The following is a 17,235-nucleotide window of genomic DNA, read 5'->3' on the forward strand; positions in this document are numbered from 1 at the left end:
TTAGATTAAATACTAGAGTCTTGTACGAAGTTAAACACACTAAGCTATAGAGGTTTAGTGCCTAAGCTATATACTTAATAAGTGTTGTGCTTAGTATTAAGCGTGTAAGTGCTCGTTAATAAGCAATACAGTGTTAGTCCTAGTTATTAGCTAACTAGTCCTGCTCACTGCTAAGCACCTATTCCTAGACTAGCGCGTACTGCTCACCACTAAGCAGTCACGTAACTACAGCGTGGTTGCTGTGCCGCAATCCTTTAACTGTGCCGCTTAATCCTCTAAAGTAATTACGCTTACCCCTGTCTCCTCCTAGGTGCAGATCGTAACATACAGCTTACGCTCCTGCAACAGCGACGCATAATTATTATATTAACTATTAAGTAGTTAAGATAACAAAACGCGAGCTAACGCTTTTAGCTTTTAATTACTTAAAGGCAAGACAGAAACATAGCTAATCGTCTATCGCAGTATTATCTACTTATAAATTAATGCTGTGGATAGAGTATGTAAAAGCACTTGTAGGCAGGTTCAGGTGTGTATAGCTACTAGGAAACTTAGCAAGAAGGAAATATATCGTTCTTCTCTAGTTCCTATAAGCCGTCTAACAAGCATTAACATATGGGACAGTTATTTTTCGAAGATAATAGATTACTTGACTAATACCTATCTCTTAAACATGCGGAGTCCTATTAATGTCTATTTAAGCTATTGCGTCCGTTTGCGGCAGCTGCAACATTTATAAGTCTGTCTTTACTGTATTTGTATTGTTCCTCCTTATACTGTGCAACATTAGCTTCGTTATATACGAGGGAAGAGAGAACTTGCCTAATACCGATTAAAGCCCACGCCCTCACAAACCTTAGAGTATGACAGTATCATAGGTGGAGCGCCTTTAGTTATGCTCTTCTTTAGCGCCTCTAAAGTCTTACGGATGCTCTTCAACTTCGCAGTAACGAGTGTCCACGGATAAGCCACAGCACAGAATCCGAGGTTGGCAAGATCCTTAGCGGACAAGTTCTGCGTCAAGCCGCCCTCGATGACTAACGATAATAATCAGTTATTAATCTTTGCTGAATGCTGAGAGTGACTCACTGTTAGCAAAGACTGGCATGTCTAGTTCCTCAACGCACTTGCTTATGGCCTGACGATCAGGCAGGGCTTCAACGAAGACGGCATTGACACTGATACGCTTGAACTCCCGGGCACGTGTCATAGCCTCGTCCTAGCCAAGAATGAGTGAGTCAGTGCGCGCAAGTACGAATATATCCTTGCCCTTATTTTGAGCATCACAGGCAGCCTGCACACGCGCAAAAGCCTCGCCTCGTGAGGCAACAGCCTTTCCCTTAGTGTGGCCACACTCTACTAAGTCGGTTAGTTATCTAGAAGCAAATTGGAAACAACATACTCTTCGGCTAAGTCTGGTCCTTAATCATAATGCCAGCTGCGCCAGCTTCGGCAAAGCACTGCACTGTGCGCTTGACGTTCATAGGGCTACTGTATCCTGTATCTGCATCGGCTATGACTGGCACCGTCACCTGTCGCACCGCCTCCTGGATCTTGTCGCACATTTCTGCCATAGCAATGTAGCCTGTGTTGGGTAGTCCGTAAGAGCTTGCACAAGGGTAACCGGCGAGGAAGATTATGGGAAAGCCGGCTTCCTCAACAAGACGAGAAGATAAGCTATTGTAGCTGCAGGCGTGTGCGAGGATCTTGGATGGGTCGCGGTAGGCTTCGAGCATCATTGTGCGCAGGCGAGATGCCTAGAGAGATAGGATGCGACCGCGGACGTTGGGAAGCGTGATGCTCTCATTACTAATTTGCCTAGGCTTGCTAGACTTAGTGGTCGCTTTCTGATCGAACCGGAACTTTTGCGAGGGTTAGTGCTTCTGCTATAGCTTTGTTCATGACTTGTAAAGGTACGTAAAGGGTAGGGAACGGTTCCAACGATGGACTTCGACATATTGCGGGATTGGTAGAATATGACCTTGCGTGATTGATTTTGAGTACTGTGTGTGTCTTTAGAGAAAAGGTCCCTTCACAATTTATGTATTTCTTTTTTCGTGACCGCGGCAGCTTTTCCGCGATCTTCGTTACGTTGACTGGAATGATAAGGATACTTTATGCGGAGAAACCTCGACAGGCTCGACTCGCCTCGCCGGATGGAAAGCGACGGATAGTTCAACTTTCCGACCCTAACCTGGGGTAAATCCGGGGAACCTCGTTTATCAGACTCCTAGTCGATGTACTCTGCAATGCGACAGCGGAGGTTAAAAGTCGTTCGATGGTCATCTCATCTACATCCATCATCCGGCTTTATTACCTAATCTAGCCAAATTGACTTCACCTTTGCACGATCGCCCTCCAAGAAGCTTGACAATGGCAGACATTGAACAAGGCAAGCCAGACATTCAAACAATCGAGTACATGGAAACGGCCGAAACCAAGGTGGAGGCGCACATAGTGCCAGTAGCTGAGGACGTCCAGGCTCGCATCCGTCGCAAGGTATTATCCCCCGACAACCGCTGTAATCCCCACTAATCAGATTTGACAGTTCGACAAGAAAATGCTGTCAATCGTGTGCCTCCTGTATGTCCTTTCGTATCTCGACCGAGGCAATATCGGAAATGCGAAGACTGCCGGAATCCTAAAGGACCTCCATCTCTCTGACAACGACTGGGTGTGGGTCCTCTAGGTCTTCTACATCTCTTACGTGCTGTTCGAAGTGGACCTAACTGTTTTGGAAGATACTGCCGGCGCACGTCTATGTTGCTGCGTTATGCTTTCTGTAAGTTCATTTGTGCTCCTCAACGTTGCCCTCTATGCTGACGCTGGAAAAGTTAGGGTGCTGCAGCTATGTTGACTGGCGCCTCCCACAATGAAGCTGGTCTTATGACCGCTCGCGCGTTCTTAGGGTTCTTCGAAGCAGCTTTTAGAGCTGGTGCACCGTACTTTCTATCGCTCTTCTACCAACGCCGGGAGTTAGGCAAGCGTGTGGCTCTCCTGACAGGCATGTCGCCATTAGCGAACTGTTTCGCTTTATCGCTGGCGTACGGCATCCTCCATATCAAGGCATCGATAGCTCCATGGCGACTGCTCTTCCTGATTGGTATGTGGTATTATTCAGGCCCTATGTGAGCACGGTTGCTGATTTGGGCCTTAGAGGGAGCGCCAACTGTATTATGCGCAGTTCTTGTCTATTGCTGTCTCCCCGATTCTCTAGATACCGCGCACTTCCTGACCGACGAAGAGAAGTTGCAGGCTCGTCAGCGACTTGCCACTGTTGATCGGACAGAGAAGTCGAAAGTGAGCTGGACGCAGGTCTTTGCTGGCCTGACAGACTACCAGAACTGGGTTCATGCTACGATACACTTCTGCTGCAACTACTCATTCGCTGCTTTGTCGAACTTCTTGCCGACGATCGTCCGCGATATGGGCTACAGTTCGGTCAACGCACAAGGCTTGACAGCGCCTGCCTACTTTCTCGCCTTCTTGTGCTGTATGTTCGCTGCCTGGGGCTCTGACAGGTTTGGTAAGCGAGGTTGGTTTGTCGCTGGTTTTGCAGCCATGGGTACCGTAGGCTACCTGATGTTGGCAGCGATTCAAGACGAGACCAAGACAGGACCTTGTTACGCGGCTATCTACCTCGCGACATGCGGCATCTTCCCTGCGTTGGCCATCAACATTACCTGGCTGCTTAACAATCAGGGTGGCGATTCGAAGAGAGGCGCGGGTCTCGGTATCCTGGCAACGTTTGGACAGTGCTCGTCTTTCGTCAGCAGCACTCTGTTCCTATCTCGTGACGGGTGAGATATCTTTTTTCTTTTTTGCTCACGTTCGCAGACGCACTAACTTGACCTCGTAGGCTATTCTACGTTACAGGTTGCGCTGTTGGAGGTGCTTTCAGTGAGTTAGGGGTGGTCTTAGCTCTTGGTCTGCACTAGAAGCTGGAAATCGAGAACCGCAAGCGCGATCGCCTGTACGGCGAGGTAGACACGGACGCGCACGTGAATGTGACTGATAGCGGAGACAAGAACGTCAAGTTCCGTTATCTCACTTAGGCTTCCTGGCCATGAGCGCGATATCGGCCGATCTCGCTGCTACCAGCATGTGTTTGTTCTGATATCGTGTTCACTGCTAGAATAGGCATCTCGTATGCAAGAAATTTAGCCTTCGTTGTCTATTTGAAGAGCTCCAGTCAAGTTTATTAATTGCTGCTCGACTTCCAAAGGTGAGATTGGGCTTGATTGTCGAAGACAGCTACATTCCTAAATTCCATATAAAGTCCAAGGTGTCATCACCCAAGCACTGTAGACCTTGAAAGTTGTCTATGCCAAATGACATGAGACTTGAGTCGAGTGGCAAGCTGAGCCAATTTGCATCTGACGTATCGATTTCTGGCACTTGCTGGAAATCCACGAGTTCGAAATGATTCGCCTCCAGCGAGGCAGCGAGGCCTGGGAACCGAGAAAGATCAAAATTCGGAGGTGTGATGTTGTGCGGCCGAGTCGAGGGCATAAAATGCTCCTGTAGCCTTTTCATGTGCATCTCGAGGAGCATCGAATAACAGCCGCCTAGATAGAGGTCGTCTGGATTGCTGTTCTTCAGCGCTACTATGACTTGCGTCAGGACCTCTAGTGCACCTTGCAACCTAGCCGGGCTGACCCCCAATCCAAGGCCTTTTAGGAGAAATATGGAAGCAGTCGTAATGTGCAGGAAGGTCCTTATCGTGCAAAACCGTAGGAAACTCAGGTCATACAGCTTAATAGCTATCTTAAGTGTATTTAGCGTGCTATTAATGACTTCCTGCACGTGCGCAAAATCGGTGGGCGTAAGCTAAAATGACGCAGAACCTAAGACAGCGCTGCTTAATTTAGCCAGGGTGCGAAATAAAATGGCTTGAAGTCCTAGAGAATACGTGTGCATCCGCGTACTCTCATACTCGAGGACAAGGAGACTGCTGAGGTACGTATCACTTGCTGTGTGGCCTGCTGTCAGCAATGCGAGATAAGAAATGATATCGGTTAGCACTTACAGAGGGTGTTATTATGGTCTTTCGACCAGGCGGTGAGTAAGGTCTGGATATGCTCTGTCATGCTGATATAGCGACCGCTGCGGATGATCTGAGATGTCGTGGTAGGGTTAGGGAAGAGCAGATCTGATATAGACCTCACGATTTTAGTCAATCGTGTCCACGCAGTGAGAAACGGAGTCCATGCGCGTCTTGTATGTCGCTGCCTGCTTGAGAAGTATCCGAGTACACCGCTGAGTAGCTGTTGCTAGGTGTTATCATTGATCGGCGGCCAAGTCGTGAAGAGAGCTGCTCCTGGTAAACATACAAGAGTTTAGCTAGCCAAGTCTTTTGTTGCGCGACTCAACGCTCGCATTGCGCTAACCTTGTATTTGCGCTATTATGCTTGTCTTGTTCGTCAAATATGCCGAGTTCATTGCCAAAAGGTAATACGCAACTGAGCACCATCCAACACATCCGGTCTGATCTGTTGGCCGGTTCGATCACGTCCTCTCGCCATCGTGTCCTAGAAGGGCTGTCAACTGTGCTCCCGTCCTGATCACGTCGATCTTTCACAGTGAACAAGATATCTGAATCCCAGCTGTCACTAGGTGGAGGCGCGTACAGAGCTCGAGGATGCTAGTCCGTCAACAACAGCAGGGCCTCAATGGTACCCAGCGTCCGCGTCTTAGCCTTGGAGTATTTCTCTAATCCTAATACGAGGCGTATAAGTAGGTGCTGGAAGTGATCCCATAGTCTCTGGTGGATCAAATAGCGTCTTGAATGCCCTCCGATAGTAGGCAAAGTGTGGTAGCGAGAAGATATAACCAGTATCATACAAGTGAGGACTGGTTCATGCGTCACTAACAGGTAGTGGTTCGACCGCTCTGCGTAGACTTGATGTCTGTGAGCTATGCTTCACAGAATGAGCGGCGGGCCGAAGCAGAGGAACTCACCCTTATCTAAAATTAGACACAACAGTGCAACGTTCTTAAAGAACGTACATATTAGATTAGCATTTAGCTCCGCCAGATCGAGGCTGGGTGATCTCACATGTCCAAGTACCATACGATCTCTAGAGCTGATAGCCACCCCATACGCACAAAGCAATAAGCGTTCTAGGTGTTAATGAGTTCATTTGAAAGGTCCGGCAACATGTTAGAACTTAGATTGGCAACAGATGAAAGTGGTGTAGAAGCTGCGTTAGTAGCGTGCTGTTCAATAGGCACCGGCACTCGTGCACCATTGACTTCTCTTTCTTCGCGTTGGGCCGCCTCAGAGAGCAGATTTAAAGCGTCGTTGCCGTTTAAGACGACGGTGGTCATCATAGTATTGTTTAAGTCAGCACTGGTAGAACCTTAAGAAATATAACCTGCATCGTCGCGCTGTACAGCAGTCGCTGGTAAAGCATGCACATCTGGCACGGCGCCACTGTGCGTGCCTAGGTCTATACTATCTTTGTTGCCATCCTGGCTCTGGCTGACGCTCTACCTCTGCCGTCTTAGGCTGTGTCTTGTCACGGTATATGTGCAAGGGCGCATCTCTCTGCGACACTTAGCGCATGGTAGCCTAGCGGTATACTCCTCCGCCGTGATCCTGCATTTTGCCTTCTTGTTCTGGCAGGGGACGCATGCTTGTCACAAGTAAGCCCCGAACGTGTGTGAATCCTTCGGATAGTTCCCACCTTTGTATGCTCGATGATACTGTGGTTTGGCTTGATCACCTGGCCTGTTTCTTCCAATCGGTCCAGGGTTGCTTCGGTCGTGGTCTATAGCGAATATTCGTAACACTCAGCATCGCAACGACTCCAAGGAAAGCAACGGAAACTTAAGTGTTCTTGAATAGGCCTGGCTGTCCCGTTTCGATGTCTGCTTTTGCGGGGTAGAACGTGGAGGTGGCTGCGGAAAGCACCGGATACTTTGCCAGGCCGTCCACGCGGGGAAGGAGCGCGCAGACAACGACTTCTAGCCTGACACTGCGTTGCTGGTGTGACCCTACTCAGCATTATTGGATACATGACGCTTGATCCGACAGACGACATCTTATGTGCGATCGTTATCGGAGCACGTTCGTGACTGCGGGCGCTTTAAGGAGAACGCCGACAGATTGTCACGTGATGGCAATGGCGGCAGGTGGTAAACAGGAAGGCGCACCACAGCATCCTCATAACGGTACCACGACAGAGACAGACGGCGGGTCGGGCAGGAGAACTAATTTTCAGTGTCCTATGGTCGTATGTGCTCAGTTGTGGCGGCTTGTAGAATATATTCTGATTGGTTGCCCGTTTCTCGACGCAGGGGTGGTCTTCCAACTGTCCTACATCGCAGTTTCCCGTAGGCTGAAGGACCATGATCGTTAGAACAAAGAAACTCAAAACGAATTCTCGACCCTTGCTTGCTTGAGTTCCCTTGCGAAAGTCCACCAACTGCAACCGTTAGATATAAGTGAATTGGTTCTCGTGATAAAAGTCCTCGCTTCGCGATCCATCCCTAAAGCGACATAGCCACGGCAAATTAGGCCTACTAGCTGAACGCCGTACGCTTGTGGCAGTTAGAACCAACAGGCCATTCAATTGATTTCATCCTTTTTGTGACTGCAAATGATACCCTGGAGTGATTACCTCCGGGGCTAGATATATAAGAGCGTACCAACCTAGACAGCATCCATCTCCCAGCCTTCTAGCCACACTCTGAGCCTCAAATATAAATACACTTATCCTATTCGCATTTCATACTACTCGTTACCAACCTCTCACAGATTGGTGAATTCATCCAAGATGGTGCTCCCTTACTTCACCGCCCTCGTCTTCGGTACCATGCTTCCTGGCCTCAACCTGACCCAATACGCCGACCACTACGACAACGTGCACATTCCACTCGTCAAGTCGCTCACCGGCCCAAACTTTCCCGCCGTGCACACGCGACACTACTTTGGCGGGAATCCCGCCTTTGTAAACGCCAGTTATCCTGTCGATTGGAACAGCATGGCGACCATGGAGTTCAGAGACCAGGCGCATGCGCTGACATTTCTAAACATTATCGGCCAGCCGGCAGCGAAGGCCAAGATCGAGGAGGACGAGCATTTATTCATGGCACATGCGCCGAGGACGGTGATTGTTGGGACAGATGGTAGCGTTTCGTGGCCATAAAAGGTGTGCACGAGAGGGGAGTGTATGTATAGGAAAGATGCACTTTAGAGTTTTGATTATGGTTCCGAAGCACGGTATGGATGAATGGCGTAATACACGCACAATGGACGTAAACGGAAAACATGAAGTAGACTGATACTACGATGTGAGATAATGTAATATCTCTCATCTAAGGAAAGTAGTATTAGGCTCAAAGTGTTCTCCCCGTTTGCTTTTCAATGGATGTCGATTTAGGTACAGGTACATCTGAAAGTACGCGATTCAGGTAGCGCTTACTATTGTTCGGTGGTATAAAGGATGTTCCTTGGTACGTAAGCATCAAAGTTTCTGGAACAACAGTACGAATGTGCACCTGAGTCTACCTAGGTGTCAATCAAATTTTTGTGCTTGGAAAACATACAGCTCTGGAACTTTGTCGAGGAGGAGAACACGTCAAAGACATATTAGTTGATTTGTAAGAAAAAAGCCGCCTTGACCTGTCTCTATACTTCCGCTCACGTTGCGCTCTAGTGTGGTCGCATACTAATCGACATACGTGAGGCTCGCGTCGGCATCTGGAAAATCCCGATGATTAGCTTAAACATATAAAAAGCATTTCAGTAGAAAGCAAGGCCTGGATGAACAAAAGGTAAGATGTACGCAAGATATCTCTCATTTTGCCTACCCTCCACTCACTTCCCCGTCATGTTCCCCCCTCAGCCCCCGTATTGAGCCCCATTGTGTATATCATCTAGAATCCTCCGTGACATAATCAAGCACCCAACACCCCGTTGCAACATGTCAAACATCCCGTAGTAGATCCAACTCAGACGCAACCCAAAAAAAAGAACCCGCCTGCCGTCATGCACTCATTGCTCCGCTGAACGCCCAACAACGCCAGTCAGATCGCTCTCGGAAGCTATGAATCCTTTTGCAACGCCAAAAGTGGGGAATAGAGAAGGTAGCCACAGACAGTAGCCACAGGGAGAACAAAGTTCTCATAAAAGAAGAAGAAAAGCGCGATGAATAGAAGCGAAGTGAAATGAGGTTGAGCGGGGTGAAGATAGCCTGTATCGTTGCTCAACCATTACCGCCTCGTGGTAACACTGAGCGTCAGCTTGGGATTCCTCTCAACCGCGATCTGGAGATCCTCGTCATTCTCGATGGGGTAAAAATAATTGTCCTGTTCATCTTTGTACTCAACAATCAACTCCTCCTCTTCCTCGCCTGGCCGCTCCATTTTCCTTCTCTCAACAAGCTTATTGTAGAGGTCGATGAACTTGAGCGAAATAGGCATACGGATGACGACGCAGTTATCTTCTTCGAACCATACTTTAATCTTGAGGGCAGAGGATGTGCCTGTGCTGGTGGCTGTGGAGGTAGAGGAGTGGTTGTGGGTCATGGGCGGTGGGTTGAGGTTTGACGAGTATGCTTGCGAGGCGGTTGACTGGCCGCGCTGGTGGGAGGGGTAGTTGGAGCCAGTTGAGTAAGGTGTGACAGGTGTTGTGGCTTGCAGTTGATCTGCAGATGATTGTCTGCTCGTTCCTTGTGAAGGGTTCGATGACTGGTGTGATTGCTGTGACAGACGATACTCTTCAGCAGCGACAATATCCGGGTCTATCTCGTAGTCGCCCTGTCTTGGTGCGAAGAAACCTTTGACAAGGTGACCTTGTGTGATGTGTGGTCCTAGCTTGAGGAGGTTCTTGATGTATTCGTCGAGGTTGGCGCGGCGCCCGTTGGAGATGTTGTCCGTTACGTAGGTGACGGGCCCAGGCATGAAGGGTAGTGTTCGCTCGCCTGAGCCACTCGTGCCTGCCTCGACTGGATATGTCGCTATCAGTTGTATCTGCAGGTCGTAAAAGTCCTGGTACAGCCGCTGCAACTCCCAGTGTCGGCCATCCTCCATCTGGCACTCTATAATGAACCAGAAGATGTCGTCGGCAAAGCAGTAGCGTGGCACGCATGCCTTGATGGGTGCAAGCAAGTTGTCGGATGTGCGGTATTGGTTTCGTGGTTGCGCCGTGGAACCGTTGCGCGAGTGAGAGACCTGTATATTGTCAGCCGAGATGGGTGCGCCCGGCGTCAGACAGCTTACCGAGCCGGCCTTGTTGTGCCCTCCGTTGCTCCTGATGCTCATGCGCTCCATGCCTTGTTGCAGCGACTGTCCTGAATTTGTCTCGAGCTTTCCAAGCGGTATGCTGCCATTCTTGTAGTCTGCTGCCATCTTTTTCCACTCTTCGACCTTGGGCACGCCCGCGGCCGTGACTGCTGCCTGTGTGTCGGCGACTGCCTGGCCCGTCGTCATGTCGCGGATCTCGATGAAGGAAACGGGTATGAGGCCAGGACCGCCGAGTCGCGTTATCGGCTTTGCAACGAACCACTCGGGATTGGACTGTGCAATGACGATAATGGCCTCGCCCTCCTTGGCCTCGAGCTCGTCGGGCCGCTCTGCCTTGAAGTCGTAGATGACGATGCCGTAGACCATGGCGCCACGCCCTCCTCCGCGCGACATGCGCATCTGCTGTGTCATGATGTCCTGGGCCGAGGGTTGGGGGCTCGTGATGCGTTCTTGGTAGCCCGAGTCGTGGGGCTGCTGTTGTTGCTGATGCGGTGTGGAGGAGCGCGGCGCAGAGCCACCACTGTCGCGCACAGTCTTGCCTACGCCCTCAAAGTAGGAAACGGGTACCAGTCCACGCGTGCCGTGCAGCGGATTGCAGGCCTCGTACCACTCGCTGTCGTCTTCGCGGCCGACGACGTGCAGAAAGTCGCCCTGTGAAAAGGCCAGGAAGCCAGAGTTTGGGCTGGGGTCGGCGGGCTTGTAGTCGTAAAGCGCTTTTATGACCTGAAATGAGATGGCTGTTAGCTTCGCGCTCATCTGCCCCATCGGGAAGCGGGTGCCGGGGGCGCGCGCATCATGATATGGCGACATGGAGCGACGTGCAATGTTGTTCGACTCGGGCGCAAGTGTGCCGCCCACATGTAGGCACTCACGCAATGCGCGTGGTGCGTCCAAGAGCGAACGACTGCCCCGTCCTTGTGCGCTCACGCCTCGTAGAAGAAGCAGAAGTGGGGTGCTTGGGCCCCGACGTTGATCTACGTACCTTTTTTGGCGGGACAATGGCTATAGCGTCCTTGGGTGGAATTGAAATGTGGTGCGGGCGGTTGTCCTTCTCACTCTTCATACTCCTGCGGAACTAAAGCAACACCGTTAGTACGTACGTATGCGGAGCGTGACTCGACCGGCGCAGCGGCGTGGGTGGCGGCAAAAGCAAAGCAACGCACCTTCATCGTGCAGCGTGAACGCGACTTTGCGCAGCGAACGTCCCGGTGTAGGGAGAGATCAGGAGGTCGAGGGTTGGATGTGATCGCTCGGGGTGTGTTGCTACTATGACTGTCGACCGGGAATGCGGCGTGTGCGTGCGGGGGCGAGTACGCGGCGGATTGAAGCTGAGTTTGAAGCGTGCACCGGCCCTCCAGAGACGATGGTGAGGCTACTTAGGTGGGCGGCGATACTCGTCGTCGTCAGGTACTGCAAGAGGCGCAGTCACTACGGGGAACAAGAAATGAGTGGGTGCTCTCACGCTGCGAGGGATCCCAGCTACTGCACACCACTTGGCGATTGCTTCCTGGACCTCTGTGGCCCTCTTCTCGGGTCACACTTTGGGGCGGCGACGCTCCTGGCACGCCTCGGAACAAACGAGATGCGGGCAAAGGAACGCGCCAGATCCGCTTCCCCTTTGTTCTTCCGTAATGACTCCAAACGCTGACCCGGAATGTGCAGTGTCTACCAAGATACAAATATGCCCGACCAGGTGGAGCTTCAGCCTGCCAAACGTCTAGCTGCAGGTCCACCACAATTCGCGTCTGTCACCCGCAGCCCCCCCAACTTCCGCGTTGCTTTCATACCCTTGCAGCCAATCACGAGCCCTACTATGAGACGATGCTAATGCCTACATTGACCATGCCATCATTTCCACATGCAAACCTAAACCCAACACTCTCCTCCTGTCTGTCATAGATAGCGTTGTTCAAATCTTCTTCCCATGGTTAATGCTTGACGCGGCCCGAATGAAACATTTCTCACCCCAGGGTCTAGCAACTATCCCGTACAATTTCACAACGCGCTTCACATGCTCAACGCAAACTCCATGAACCAATGCATTGACGACTACACGAACGCCTGCATCCTCTGAGTGGATATCACTAGCGCCAACCTCCACTGAAGAACTACGCCCTATCCAATCAAACCCTCTATGCCCTCTTCCGTCATCTCATTGGCTCAGTCAAGCCGCCCCAGCTGGCATTCACAAAGGAACACACCCAGCCATGGCCCAAACAATGGACAATCGAAAACGCGGCAGCCAACACCTCACGATCAGTGCTATGGCCACATTGTTGCTCAATCTTTGCAGGTCCGTGGGACATACTGCCGTGATGCCGGTCTTGCCGACCCCACGTGCAGTCGGACATACCCGAGCCGAATGCTCTGAGACACAGGGACCACCACCATCGAGCAGCCAGCTCGAATCCTACATGGCCATCTAGGCCAACTCCACTCTACCCCATTTTGTTTTCCAGTCCACTTTTTCATCCATGTCCATGACGTACCAAAAGCTCGAAAGAACCCATTTTGGCTAGTGATGAGCAACATCTGAGACATTGCATGTATGAGAAGAAAACTAGAAGATTCCGCGCATCCAACGCATCAAGCGGGTGCCCCACGTTCCGTCTACTGTCATCGAGAGAAGCAGCGTTAAACACCGGGGGGTCGTGGCTCGAGACATGAGTGACGTGCCAGGTGACGCAGGGTATCGTAGAGGATTAGTGCAATTGAAAATTCGAAATCGTAATAAGATACTGGAGAAGATGAAAGGAAGGTGCTGCTTGCTCGGAGGTCGACTCATATTTGGCCCTTGATGTCTACTTTGCTGAATGCGGCAGCACGGAGGCTTTCGAACTGTGATGCGGCTTCTCTGATCCTGACGCGGTACTGACGATCGCCTTTGTCTTCAATGACGTTTTGCGCACCGTGCGTTTCGAGGAATTCACGGCATATCTCATCATTGTCGAAACCAAGTTCGTCAGTGAGGAAACGGAGTGTGACATTTACGTATCTGCAGCTTGTTAGTGTATGACCGGCGTAGAGTCAAGTACGTATACATACCCTCTGGACATATTAGCTAGAGCGTTGAGGCGCTCACGCTCGACGAACATGTCCATGAGATAAGCGCCCATGTTTTGTGCTTCGAGATACAGTCTGAAGAACTTATGGTAATTGCCAAGAGCCAGCGAAGATCGAACATCAAGAGCATGCTTGATCCATTCGTGAGATTTGTCTGCGAGGGTTAATTCTGCCAACATGTCGTTCATGTCGGTCTTGTTGCACGTATATACGAAGTAGAGAATGCGATATGCCTTGAACTCGGCCGGATTGCCTCCCAAATTCAGCGCATAAAGTGCCTTCAACTGCGTCTGGCACTGGTTATACTCACCCAAATCTCCCTTCTCTAGTGATATCCGGGCGTGAATCTCGTACACCTTGACAGTGAAGGCGTTCTTGATGTGTTGGACAGTGAGGTCCTGACGGAGCGATTTGAATTGGTTACAGATGTAGTTGTAGTTCTTGTCCGCTTTCCACTTTTCCACTAGCATGGCCAAGGTCTTCTTGAGCACGTGGAGCGGTCGAACGGTTTCAGCCTTGGGCGGAGCGGTAAGGCGGAAGTAGCTCTTCTCGAGATTCTCGTTCGTTCCAACAACAGGTCCAGTAGGCATGTCGTCTTCGTCCTTCCGTGGCGAGCCCCAAGGGGGAGTCGTCTTGGTACCGTTGTGGCCGAGTTGAAAGCGCTGTCGTCGCTTGTCAAGCTCAGCCTGGTCAAACTTACTTGCGGCATCCGCGAGGACGTTCTTCTTCTGGCGCTTCTCATTGTGTCCGTCGCTAAAAGTCATGCGAGATGCTAGGTTAGTTTTGCGCCATGGCGGGACATTGGCTTGTGTTTGTTCGACTTGCGACTCCTCAGCTTCATGAGCATTGCGCTTCTTTGATTGGGGTGGAGATTGGTTAGTGTGTGTGACTGAGCCATTCATGTATGCAGGGTGCATGCCGTTGGCAACGGCAGTGGTAGGCATTCCCATGGCCGCCGCCCGTCGCTCCTCAAGAAGAAGCTCCTGAGGAAGAGGAAATGTGGGCCAATGAACTGTGTCGTGCGAGTTGCGCTCAGCAAACCAGCCGATGGTTGTCTTCAATCGTGCCTGCATGTCTGCTTGGGAGATGCCTGGGATGGCGTTCTGCGGATCGAAAGCTCGCCTCACGTACTCGCGAACGGCTGGAGGCCACTCGACCTTCTTCTTGGGTGCTTCGGGAGCCATAGCTGACTGCTGCCGTGTGTGAGCGTGGGCTGGTTCTCTTGTATGAGTGTGAAGACTAACAGGCGCGGGCGCGACTTGGAGGGTGGTGCGTGGATTGACTGTGTTATAGGCGGGTGACTGCATTGGCCGGGACCACGCTACAGTAGCCGAGGGCAAAGACATAAGCAGGCAAGCAAGGCAGAAAAAGCGAGAATGGAGTTGGCTGTTGGGTGAGTAGTTGCAAATGGACAAGAGAGATGTGCGAGAGATGGCGCGCGCGCGGGACAGGTCTATTGTGTCGCGGTGTGGAGGTGAGGGTGAAGCGACGGCCCGCTCAACTGATTTGCATCGCGCCTTCCTTGGCGATGACTAGCGCTGTGCTAACCGTAAGCATGCTAGCTTCTGGCCAATGACGATGGCTGGGCTCGGTGAATGCATGCGGAATCGGGCATCGTCGACTCGATCCAATGCGATGGCTGCACCTCGCATATCTTTACTTGCAGATGGTCTGAATGTTCTTGCATCAGCTCGACCTCACTACCGCACTGCGCCCGTCGCTCCTGCCGGAGGAGACGCTCCTTTTCGTCCAAGACGCCGTCGGGCTTTATGAGGGGTACGCGCATGTTCGCGACAGTTGCTATCCGCTGCTAATCAACCGCATAGGAAGTTCAAGATTCCCCAGTACCAGAATGGCCAGTCATACTTGACTTCACATCGTGTCTGCTACGTTGACCATAGCGAGCCACGCAAGAACTCCGTCGCCATCTTCCTCAAGGATGTCGAGAAACCAGAGTTCTATGTATGCACCGGCACATGTGCAAAGGACAAGCACACAACGCTGACTGCACATAGGCTGGCTTCCTCAAGTCGTCACCCAAGATCACACTTTATCCCAAGCCCCTGAAGCAGCTGTCGCGTGGCTCGCCTATACCCCCGAATCCACGAGTCGCATCATCGTCATCAACTCCCCCACGACATAGCAGTCCCGCACCGCCACCTCCGGCAAGCGCAACGTGGGTGTGTCCCATATGTTCCTTCTCGAACCCGGTTCCATCCAATTTCGATCCCGCGCTTGCCTCCCGCACGCCCATACCGCCATGTCTAGCATGCGGAATCAAGCCGCCTACAGTACATGTAGTCAAAGCAGCCATAGCAGCAATCTCAAACAGACCAGCGCCGGGCCCGCCACCCAAAGACACGAAGAGTAGCGCTCCTGCCCCTACAAACAATGGAGGGACGTCGTCATGCCCAAGGTGTACCTATCAGAACCATCCTTCTCTGCTCAACTGCGAGATATGTGGTGCATCTTTAACAACGGCCGTGGATAAGAGATTGGATACTCTCCAAGATCTCGATAGATCGCAGTCCCCTGGACCAGTCCTCTCATCACCTTTGCAGTCTGAATCTGTCGAATGCATCAAGATATCGTTCCGCGCAGGTGGAGGACCGATATTCTACGAGCGGTTGAAGAATGCTTTAGTTCAGCGTAAATGGTTGCTCCAAAGCGCTCCGCCAATTCCCAAGCCACGGCCGTCTTCAGGTACCTTTGACGACAGCTATACGGCTATGTCTGACGGTTCATCGGCAGAGGTCGACCGACCTCGTGTAGTTGGCATTGCGGGGCTGGAGCGACGAGGCTTGGAGCAAAGACAGAACAACGAGGCCATGATAGGCAGTGCATTCGAAGACCTTGACGCGCTGATGACTTCCGCGAAGGAGATCATAGCTCTGGCGGAACAATTCGCATCGCAGGCCAATCTAGGTACCAACGGTAGCTCGGAAGCCAACACGCTGGCATCCCAATCCGCTTCCGCGCTTGGTCTGGTAACGACCAAGGACATGCTCGGTACAGGTTCTGGGTCTGAGTCGCTGTACGTATCAGAACTATCAAGGAACTTGGCTGAATGGCTTACGGACGACACCCGCGGCATACTCAAAAGAGAGGGCGGTATTATGACCTTGGTAGATTTGTGGGCTGTCTTCAACCGTGCAAGAGGTGGCGTTGAGCTCGTTAGCCCGGCCGACTTTGAGAAGGCAGCCCGAATGTGGGATACATTGAAGCTTCCCGTGCGTCTCCGCAAGTTCAAGAGCGGGCTCCTCGTTGTTCAAGGACGCGATCGCACTGATGAAAAGACTATCGCAAGTCTATTAGCCTGGCTAAAGACACTGCATCAAACGCCACCAAATATGGACGTCACTTGGGATTGGCAAGCATTTGGCAGGGGTGTCACAGCTCAAGAGACGGCAGAAAGATTCGGTTGGAGCGTCGGTGTTGCGACGGAAGAGCTGGAGATGGCTGAAGAAGCGGGCGCACTTTGTCGCGAGCAAGGTATTGATGGGTTCAGATTCTGGGAGAACTGGCTGGTCAAGATGCCCGAAGTTATTGCCAACGTGTAGTCAAACAGAATGGAACACGCTCTCATTCGCTCACAAAAGGAGCATGTGCAAGGCTTTTGCTGGCACTTCTATGGTAGTAAATGACAACCTTCCACCTCATCTTCAAAGCACCGCTGGCAAATCATCTCCATGATCTATCTTGTATTCTCCTGCAAAAGTGCCACGAACATTTCGACCAGGAGGTCTCTTGAACAGTAGGTCCGGGTCGCATGTTGTTGCAGTGGTGTATATGAGCTTCACTGCATATCCGACTGAGCAAACGCGCGTGGACCCATAGAGTGAACCCAATGCGATCAGGCACCAGCCGCAGGGGCTTCCTTAAGCCAATCGCGCATTTACCGCTCCTTCCATTAGGGTCCAG

General features: G+C 51.4%; 9 protein-coding genes across 9 annotated transcripts; 4 read left to right on the forward strand and 5 right to left on the reverse strand.

Moving 5' to 3' along the window:
* Window positions 1-648: 648 nt before the first annotated feature.
* Window positions 649-1,355, reverse strand: CC77DRAFT_1016565 (hypothetical protein). Its single transcript, XM_018524230.1, has 3 exons — window positions 1,090-1,355; window positions 823-1,037; window positions 649-776 (listed from the first exon to the last, which is right to left on the reverse strand). The coding sequence occupies exons 1-2, from the start codon at window positions 1,208-1,210 to the stop codon at window positions 823-825; spliced, it is 336 nt and encodes a 111-aa protein (XP_018389599.1). The 5' UTR covers window positions 1,211-1,355; the 3' UTR covers window positions 649-776.
* On the reverse strand, window positions 1,306-1,965 carry CC77DRAFT_1016566 (Phosphoenolpyruvate/pyruvate domain-containing protein). Its single transcript, XM_018524231.1, has one exon. The coding sequence runs from the start codon at window positions 1,737-1,739 to the stop codon at window positions 1,410-1,412; it is 330 nt and encodes a 109-aa protein (XP_018389600.1). The 5' UTR covers window positions 1,740-1,965; the 3' UTR covers window positions 1,306-1,409.
* Window positions 1,966-2,345: 380 nt separating this feature from the next.
* CC77DRAFT_1037660 (MFS general substrate transporter) lies at window positions 2,346-4,055 on the forward strand (the record flags this gene model as incomplete). The annotated part of the gene is made up of 6 exons (XM_018527082.1): window positions 2,346-2,499; window positions 2,549-2,674; window positions 2,839-3,103; window positions 3,158-3,800; window positions 3,860-3,914; window positions 3,954-4,055. Exons 1-6 carry the CDS (start codon window positions 2,374-2,376, stop codon window positions 4,053-4,055), a joined length of 1,317 nt encoding a protein of 438 aa, XP_018389601.1. The 5' UTR covers window positions 2,346-2,373.
* Window positions 4,056-4,254: 199 nt separating this feature from the next.
* CC77DRAFT_1028111 (hypothetical protein) lies at window positions 4,255-6,546 on the reverse strand (the record flags this gene model as incomplete). Its single annotated transcript, XM_018526418.1, has 10 exons — window positions 4,255-4,796; window positions 4,848-4,951; window positions 5,056-5,232; window positions 5,391-5,634; window positions 5,680-5,901; window positions 5,962-5,995; window positions 6,076-6,123; window positions 6,184-6,362; window positions 6,459-6,492; window positions 6,526-6,546. The coding sequence occupies 10 exons, from the start codon at window positions 6,544-6,546 to the stop codon at window positions 4,255-4,257; spliced, it is 1,605 nt and encodes a 534-aa protein (XP_018389602.1).
* Window positions 6,547-6,980: 434 nt separating this feature from the next.
* Window positions 6,981-7,380, forward strand: CC77DRAFT_1016570 (hypothetical protein). Its single transcript, XM_018524232.1, has one exon. It carries the CDS (start codon window positions 7,128-7,130, stop codon window positions 7,362-7,364), a length of 237 nt encoding a protein of 78 aa, XP_018389603.1. The 5' UTR covers window positions 6,981-7,127; the 3' UTR covers window positions 7,365-7,380.
* Window positions 7,381-7,592: 212 nt separating this feature from the next.
* On the forward strand, window positions 7,593-8,442 carry CC77DRAFT_1016571 (hypothetical protein). Its single transcript, XM_018524233.1, has one exon. It carries the CDS (start codon window positions 7,782-7,784, stop codon window positions 8,151-8,153), a length of 372 nt encoding a protein of 123 aa, XP_018389604.1. The 5' UTR covers window positions 7,593-7,781; the 3' UTR covers window positions 8,154-8,442.
* Window positions 8,443-8,788: 346 nt separating this feature from the next.
* CC77DRAFT_954856 (hypothetical protein) lies at window positions 8,789-11,460 on the reverse strand. Its single transcript, XM_018535464.1, has 3 exons — window positions 11,234-11,460; window positions 10,228-10,974; window positions 8,789-10,179 (listed from the first exon to the last, which is right to left on the reverse strand). The coding sequence occupies exons 1-3, from the start codon at window positions 11,312-11,314 to the stop codon at window positions 9,220-9,222; spliced, it is 1,788 nt and encodes a 595-aa protein (XP_018389605.1). The 5' UTR covers window positions 11,315-11,460; the 3' UTR covers window positions 8,789-9,219.
* Window positions 11,461-13,032: 1,572 nt separating this feature from the next.
* CC77DRAFT_1028113 (hypothetical protein) lies at window positions 13,033-14,498 on the reverse strand (the record flags this gene model as incomplete). Its single annotated transcript, XM_018526419.1, has 2 exons — window positions 13,033-13,246; window positions 13,297-14,498. The coding sequence occupies 2 exons, from the start codon at window positions 14,496-14,498 to the stop codon at window positions 13,033-13,035; spliced, it is 1,416 nt and encodes a 471-aa protein (XP_018389606.1).
* A 491-nt stretch (window positions 14,499-14,989) lies between these two features.
* Window positions 14,990-16,972, forward strand: CC77DRAFT_1091149 (Vps36-domain-containing protein; the record flags this gene model as incomplete). The annotated part of the gene is made up of 3 exons (XM_018529551.1): window positions 14,990-15,090; window positions 15,141-15,276; window positions 15,330-16,972. The coding sequence occupies 3 exons, from the start codon at window positions 14,990-14,992 to the stop codon at window positions 16,872-16,874; spliced, it is 1,782 nt and encodes a 593-aa protein (XP_018389607.1). The 3' UTR covers window positions 16,875-16,972.
* Window positions 16,973-17,235: the final 263 nt, after the last annotated feature.

The sequence above is a fragment of the Alternaria alternata genome, assembly GCF_001642055.1.
Source record: "Alternaria alternata strain SRC1lrK2f unplaced genomic scaffold CC77scaffold_3, whole genome shotgun sequence".
Lineage (NCBI taxonomy): Eukaryota > Fungi > Ascomycota > Dothideomycetes > Pleosporales > Pleosporaceae > Alternaria > Alternaria alternata.

Bases quoted from the DNA above. Each gene is read 5' to 3' on its own strand.
- CC77DRAFT_954856 (XM_018535464.1), bottom strand. From the start codon at position 11,314: ATGAAGAGTGAGAAGGACAACCGCCCGCACCACATTTCAATTCCACCC. The intron at 10,975-11,233 runs GTACGTAGATCA...ATCTCATTTCAG, and splicing joins CCATTGTCCCGCCAAAAAAG to GTCATAAAAGCGCTTTACGA. The intron at 10,180-10,227 runs GTAAGCTGTCTG...GACAATATACAG, and splicing joins GGCACAACAAGGCCGGCTCG to GTCTCTCACTCGCGCAACGG.
- CC77DRAFT_1016565 (XM_018524230.1), bottom strand. From the start codon at position 1,210: ATGACACGTGCCCGGGAGTTCAAGCGTATCAGTGTCAATGCCGTCTTC. The intron at 1,038-1,089 runs GTGAGTCACTCT...TATTATCGTTAG, and splicing joins CATGCCAGTCTTTGCTAACA to TCATCGAGGGCGGCTTGACG.
- CC77DRAFT_1016566 (XM_018524231.1), bottom strand. From the start codon at position 1,739: ATGATGCTCGAAGCCTACCGCGACCCATCCAAGATCCTCGCACACGCC.
- CC77DRAFT_1016571 (XM_018524233.1), top strand. From the start codon at position 7,782: ATGGTGCTCCCTTACTTCACCGCCCTCGTCTTCGGTACCATGCTTCCT.
- CC77DRAFT_1016570 (XM_018524232.1), top strand. From the start codon at position 7,128: ATGGCGGCAGGTGGTAAACAGGAAGGCGCACCACAGCATCCTCATAAC.